The following is a 7,260-nucleotide window of genomic DNA, read 5'->3' as shown; positions in this document are numbered from 1 at the left end:
ATTTACTCAGTGACAAGATTAAGTTTAGGGTTTTTAAAAGATGATATTATACCCTTTCAAAGTTACGTCGTCAAAGAACAATCTGTCTATTAGCGTATGCTGTACATCTCCATGTATACTTGCTATGTAATATTGCATAATATTCTACGTATCTAATCCATCTACCGATCTAGCCTATATAATTTTGTCGTACCTCTAAAATTCTTATAATATCCTTAAATTAGTGTAAAGTATCTAATTTTGTCGTATAACTCTGTTTCTGAAGACTACTTGGAAGTTACAAGAAACACCCCAAGTCGAGACAGTTTCTATTTCATTCAAGCCATGGAACAAGATGCACCTGCCACTGGCCCATCAACTAACCGGGGCTTCTGTATTGCCGACTACGCCGTCTTCGCTGCAATGTTGACAGTTTCAATGGGTATCGGCTTATCCCAGATGTTAAAAAAGAGGAAAGGAAGCCAAGCCAACGTGGATGACTTCTTTACTGGGGGTCGTAACATGCCAGCGGTGCCCGTGGGGTTGTCTCTGTGTGCCAGCTTCATGTCTGCAGTACAGGTTCTGGGTGTGCCGGCGGAAGCCTCACTTTATGGTTATAAATTCCTCTACATGTGTCTGGGTCAGTCTCTCAACTCGTGCCTGACGGCATACTTCTTCCTGCCTGTGTTCTACAGACTAGGCATCACTAGCACCAACCAGGTATCCATATATTTGAATAATAATTACAATAATTTAATTTGAATAATAACTGTCACGGAACACAATCCGCAGCTTTGAAAACGACATAATGAATGTGGTTTGATTCGGTTTTGTGCAACAAAAACATACGATTGCTTTTCGACTTTATGCCTGTCTCCTTTTTTTCAGTACCTGAAGATGAGATTTGGGAGAGGAATGCAGCTACTGGGCAGCCTTCAGTTCATAGTGGCAACAGTAAGAAAAAAGCTCAAACACCATGACAATAAAATAATGTTTTCATCCGGAAACAGTCAAAAATATCAGCGGTATTGCTGAAATCGATCAAAAACTATTGTAAAACTAAAATGCCCTCCGTAATCCTTTCTTTCAGCTCTTGTATACAGGGATAGTAATCTATGCCCCTGCCTTGATACTTAACCAAGGTAAGATCTCAGGATTTAGCAAGGAAAAACATTAGTCATGTAATTGAATCATCGGAATGTGGTATTATAACTGGTTCTTACTGTATTTCAGCTACAGGGCTTAATATGTGGGTCTCACTCTTTTCCACTGGCCTCATCTGTACCTTCTATACTACACTGGTAAGATTGAATCTTCTCCAGATTTGATATCAGATTAATTGTATAGTAGGCAGTATACTGCGTTTTATGAGATATCTTCAGATAAAATAAGACAATGCAGTCACCTCTGTTTTTTGATGTGTGCACTGAAACCCAGACAGACATAAAACTCTACTGGGGCAAAGGCCCCTATTCATATCCCTTTTTTTCTTCCAAGCGTGCTGCGCACAATGCACTACCCGACTATAGACTATAGAAACTCCTCTTGCTTAACCCACTATATCATATTTCAGAGACGCAAGTTTGACATCAGCTTTGGCAGGGACATCAATAGTTAATGCAAGCGCACAAATTTTTTCTTAGCCTACCTCAATTCTGACTTGTGTGCAGAGTCCGACACCTGGACTTTTGTGTGCGTGCTGCTGTGGCTATGTGACAAGCTCAGAAGAGCACGCTAACATGGAATTGCGTGAATCGGTTTGTGTTTTCGGTTCAACTGCTTTGATTTTACAAGCGTTGATTGCAGAGGTGTTGTTAGACATAAAACTCTACTGGGGCACAGGCCCAAACTTTAGATTTTACTGGGGCACAGCAGATTTTTACTGGGGAACTTGCCCCCGTAAAAAGGATCTAACGACGCCCCTGGCCTAAGAGTAGTCCAGTCTGTCGTCACTTTGCAGCTGTTTCGTGGTTTGTGGTTTGCCCAGTCATGCTAGATAAATCTAAAATACTAAAAGTGAAAGTCTGTGACACAATTTCAAACACAATCTGAGCCAGGCCTTCTGAACTGGTCCTCATGTCCTTCCCATCCTAGGGAGGCATGAAGGCGGTCATATGGACCGATGTGTTCCAGATCTTTGTCATGCTGTCTGGCTTCATGGCCATCTTCATCCAAGGAACCATTCTTGTTGGCGGGCCTGCGCGGGTTCTGGAGATTGCCAACAATGGATCACGCATAAACTTTGATGAGTATGCCTTTTTATCAAATAATTTACCTTACGATTAGTCTAACCCTAATGTGAATCGAATTGGCGCCCAATAAACTACCACTTCCTTGATCATTTGTTTAGGATCCTTTCCTTTTCGACTTCTGTTGTCTGAATGTTATTGGTCTTAAGGTTCCACACTGGGATTATAGGTAGATGAAACTGTATGGAAGCTATTATTGTTGTGAAAATACCGCTGGTGTCCTTTCCTGCTCCCTGATGTTAAGTTTATGCCTATCCGTTGCTGGTTCAATTAGGAAACACAAGTAGTATTTAACGGGATTATATTGAGTGTGCCGACACATCATCTTCAGTAGTAAAACAAAAATGATTGGACATGGATTTATAATTGTTTCAACTCTCATGTTCCTGTTCACCTAAACAGTACTGTTGGTATAATGTGGGTGAAAACTGCTGACTAACATTCCTGAAATGGTTAACCTACTGTACATGTTGCCCAATTCCTTAATCAGACATACAGTAAACTAGCACCACTTCCTTTATAGTCACTCACACGCATCTCACAGGATCCCTGATAAGACATGGACGTTATCATGCACGTCTGATCCCTCATAAAACATTTCTTTATATAGAAATTTGTTGGAATCAGGAAGACAACATCATCTTTGTTGTCACTTCCCTATTGGTTCGATGATGCTTTTTCATCTCTGGGCCTTGTTTGATAATCCAATTCCCAGGTGTAATTACAATTCTATTTTGGTTTCTCAGTTTTGATGTGGACCCCAGGAAGAGGTACACCTTCTGGAGCTTCTCAGTGGGTGGTACTCTGCTCTGGTTGTCCATGTATGGGGTGAACCAGGCCCAGGTCCAGCGCTACATCTCCTGCAAAACAGAGAGACAGGCCCAGTGGTGAGTCCTGACCTCTGAACCCCCTGAACTCAACAAGGCCAGGGGGCCTGAGTTTACCGAATAAGCCAGGCTTACTTTCCCTGACATAAGCCTGGCTTATTCGGTAAACTCCTTTCATGGAACGGGCCTCTGGTTTGGTCCGTCATTACACATTATTTTGATTTGTATTATTTTGACTCTCAGGACAAGAACAGGGTCCTATGCTTTAGTCTACTGAAAAAAAAGCTATTTAAAGACTTTGAAAAGCGAATCAAGTAAAGGCTTCCACTATAACCCATTCATTAATTAAAGCTTCTCCCAAGAACCTAAATCTTTTCCCAGTCATTTTTATTGGGACAACACAAGAAACATTGTTTCTAAATAAGTAGGTCTTCATATTCAGTATACAGTGTTAAAGATGTATTTGATTTCTCAGCTTTGTACAGTCAAGAAAGATCTTTGTCTGGTTGTCATAAGTTACAGTCATAGAAGTAAATGTAACAAATCAAATTTACTGTTGAGCTTGTTCCAAGATCGGTCCTTTTTTTCGGTGCTTTGTACAGCCAAGACGGATCATTGAATTGTAAAATTCACTGTGAAAATTATAATTTGCTCCTGAACTAATACTACATTTGTCATTAGGGCCTTATTTGTTAATCAGGTGGGGCTTTGTCTCATCGTGGGAAGTGCAGCTACCTGCGGCATCGTCATGTACGCGCTGTATGTAAAGTGCGATCCTTTAAAATCCGGGAAGATTTCAGCTCCCGACCAGGTAATCTGGTCTCCGAGGCCGCCACCAATGCTGACATCACTAACACATGGAAAGGTGTCAGGAAGGATTTCTGGCACCCACATTCAAAGCTAATCATTTAAAAGTATGATGATCTGAACCTACTCTAGTGAGACTCCATTGACGGGTCATTTGAATTCTCCCTTTCTCTCTTTTGAAGTATATGCCCTACATGGTCCTGGATATTTTTCAAAATTACCCAGGCTTCCCAGGTCTTTTTCTTGCATGTGCATACAGCGGGACTTTGAGGTACTTCTTTGCTCCCCTCCTAGGCACAACATATCGATCATTTCTGTCAAACCAAACGTATCTGTCGAGGACATTGACGAGAGCAGACACATGCCTTCTGTTACAGTACTGCCTCCACTAGCATCAACGCCATGGCGGCGGTTACCATGGAGGACCTGCTGAAGAAACGTCTGGTCAAGCTCTCCCAGAAGAAGCTCGTACTGATCTCCAAAGGCTTGTGTGAGTGAACTGTCTGAAATCGTCACCCTTGTCAAATAAGATCTTATCTAATTTACTATAATCATACCTTTATTTTTAAGCGTCTTTCAAGGCAATCAAGGACACCTAGATCTACTAATTATACTAAATAATCATCTACTTCAAACGATGTTATTCGATGTTATCGTAAAGCGGGAAGCACTTCAATATCCTCTCCAACTCAGTGTGTTTGTGATTTTCTGTTGGTGGTCTGCGGACAGGAAATGTGATGTGTTGAATTCCTGATTTCCAGCGTTCCTGTATGGAGCGGGTTGCATCACTGTGGCTGCCCTTGCCTCGCTGCTTGACTGGGGAGTTCTTCAGGTTGTTGTCCCCCTTTCCCCTCTCAAATCCATTATTTCTCCATTCCTGTTGCTAATGTTGTCAGTTGTTGTGTTCTGTTGCATGATTAGATTGTGTTCATCACTCACACACACAAAAATCTACACAAAAAAAACGGTAGTTGGCATTAAAGCCTATTAACAGTAATTATTAAATAGGTCGGAAAAGTCACTCTCATCTTCACTCTTCCTCGTTCCCAGGGCTCCTTCACTGTCATGGGGGTAGTCAGTGGTCCACTCCTGGGTGCTTTCATTCTGGGGATGTTTGTACCAGCAACCAACAGGCCGGTGAGTCTGAAGAACAGCTGGCCACTCATGTAACGCACTGAAAACTCCTGACGCCAGATTCAAGACCTTGTATGAACTGTGGTGGTCAGCTCCTAGGACTGGGAGAAGTCTTTAGTCTTTCCGTGCCATACACATTTACCTCGGGGTTGATAGATAGAACGTTCTAGAGGAACGTACGCTTGTTTCACACCCTCTGTTGGTTCCCCTCAGACATTGTACAATGTGTCATCCTAAGCACTTGTAAATAATGAGATAGTACTCATATTTCTATGTGACTGATAATACCGTATTCTACTTGTACCATGACAGGGGGTGTTTTCTGGAGTGTTTGTAGGATTCTGCCTCTCTCTATGGCTTGCCATAGGCTCTACCCTCTACCCCCCCAGTCCGGTCTCTATGGGGCAGTTGCCCACCTGTATAGACTACTGTTTACCCAGCAACAACACACTGTTACAAACACTGAACGCTAGCCTGGACATGGGGACCTCTTTCTCCAAGCCTATTCTCCCTGATCGAATTGGGTGAGGAAACTGAGTACTACTAAAAGCACAGAATGTCCTCATTTCCCTTTTTGTATCTTTTGAAATATGTCAAATGTAGTATCAACTATCCATGCATGCTAAAATGGACAACCATGTGACTTCATCATGAAAAAGGTTTGAAGATTCTTAACGAGCCTGCATGTCTTTTTCAATTAAAGTCTGGAGCAGCAAGATGTCACTAAAATGTAAACAAACTTGATCTTTTTGTTTCTAATTAGGGGCATACGGGACTTCTATTCCATGTCTTATCTCTACTTTGGTGCTGTGGGTACCAGTTCCACCGTGCTGGTTGGGATCCTGATAAGCTATATCACAGGCAAGACCATTTGTAAACATAATACACTGAAGAAATTATCTGGTTGTACAGCTAGATATTTATAGTGTATATAGGCTATTGTTAAGCAAAACCATTTTTTATACATAATACACTGATCCACACATGATACAATGATCTGGTTGTACAACTAGATATTTATATTCCATTTATGTTATTGTTAGGCAAGACCAATTTTTATATATAAAACACTGAAGGAATTATCTGGTTGTACAACTACATATTTCTAGTCCATTTATGTTATTGTTTCGATGGTTTCTGCATCTGAGTTCAAACTGTCTTATGTTTATAAAAACAGGAGCAACAAAGAGAAACACAATTGGTCCAGGGTTACTGTGGTGGGACCTTCATAAAAAGACTGTGGACAACCGTGCTCATTATACAGTAAGTACAGCAAACCTGGAAGTGGGAAAACATGTACATCCATGTCAAATTGACCAATGTGCAAGACATTTGAACTATCTGAGGATTTCAAAGTACCTTTTCTGTGTTCTTCATTAGATCAGATCTTTAGTGATCCCAGAGTGGTATTTGCACATTATTCTACGAGTGACATAGCGATATTAGTATTCCCTAATGTAGAGCATGTTACTGTGAGAGGAAGATCATTTTCTCTCTTGATTGGACAAGTTTCCCAAATGCAACTCCATTTTCCCCCCGTCTTCCCAGGCGGAGATAGGGATAAATCATTCACAGACCGTGGCACTGACCAGCTTCCACAAAAGGGACGAATACTCGAGGAATCACCCCCACTCTATGCTCCCTGGAAAATCATAGCACTCTTTGAGGAATCGTTTTTTAACTCGATTTATGAATTAAATGTCGAGGGAGATTCTTGTGCTTTTCTTTTGTTGTCCTCATCTGAACATGGGAAAGGACCAGTAGAGTAGTTCATATATCACTGGTTTACATTCTCCCGAGTCCTGGATTGTTCAAAATCGCTCATTTGTAAAGGAATTCTTTGTTGAATCGTCATGCTCCTCGCTGCACACCTGTGACTCTTAACTGGGAAGATGATACTCATTTAACCAGTGAACTACTGGAGCAAGTTTGGTATATGTAATTTCTCTGCCAAAGTTAGGTTTCAGTTTATGAACAGGTTTACTTAAGCAGAACTGCATTGGGATATAAATCTAAAAATGAATATGAATGCTTAATTTTGCAGTGGAGACTAATTGTTCAACTAGATAGAGATGTTTTGTTTTTTTTACTCTGTAAATAAAATTAATGTTAAGATTCCTGCACATTCCATAGTGAACATCTGATCATATGTTACCCCAGTAATAAAGAATGTATAAAACCACGATTGTTGTCATGTGATTCATGCACTCAGCTGTTTCATTAGACATGCTTTATGTAGGCTGACTCAGACCAACAATAACACC

The 7,260-nt window shown here is 41.0% G+C and overlaps 1 protein-coding gene across 1 annotated transcript; it reads left to right on the top strand.

Moving 5' to 3' along the window:
* Positions 1-324: 324 nt before the first annotated feature.
* slc5a5 (solute carrier family 5 member 5) lies at positions 325-7,179 on the top strand. Its single transcript, XM_067229838.1, has 15 exons — positions 325-699; positions 868-933; positions 1,070-1,121; positions 1,213-1,280; positions 2,074-2,228; positions 2,975-3,115; positions 3,737-3,866; positions 4,045-4,133; positions 4,240-4,352; positions 4,624-4,694; positions 4,913-4,999; positions 5,309-5,520; positions 5,760-5,857; positions 6,174-6,259; positions 6,545-7,179. The coding sequence occupies exons 1-15, from the start codon at positions 325-327 to the stop codon at positions 6,650-6,652; spliced, it is 1,851 nt and encodes a 616-aa protein (XP_067085939.1). The 3' UTR covers positions 6,653-7,179.
* Positions 7,180-7,260: the final 81 nt, after the last annotated feature.

This window comes from Osmerus mordax, chromosome 26, assembly GCF_038355195.1.
Source record: "Osmerus mordax isolate fOsmMor3 chromosome 26, fOsmMor3.pri, whole genome shotgun sequence".
Taxonomy (NCBI): domain Eukaryota; kingdom Metazoa; phylum Chordata; class Actinopteri; order Osmeriformes; family Osmeridae; genus Osmerus; species Osmerus mordax.
Note: the sequence above shows the minus strand (reverse complement) of the source record. Positions and strands in the feature narration are given on the sequence as shown.

Coding starts and splice junctions, on each gene's coding strand:
- slc5a5 (XM_067229838.1), top strand. CDS start 325: ATGGAACAAGATGCACCTGCCACTGGCCCATCAACTAACCGGGGCTTC. Junction 700..867: donor GCATCACTAGCACCAACCAG/GTATCCATATAT, acceptor CCTTTTTTTCAG/TACCTGAAGATGAGATTTGG. Junction 5,858..6,173: donor CCTGATAAGCTATATCACAG/GCAAGACCATTT, acceptor TTATAAAAACAG/GAGCAACAAAGAGAAACACA.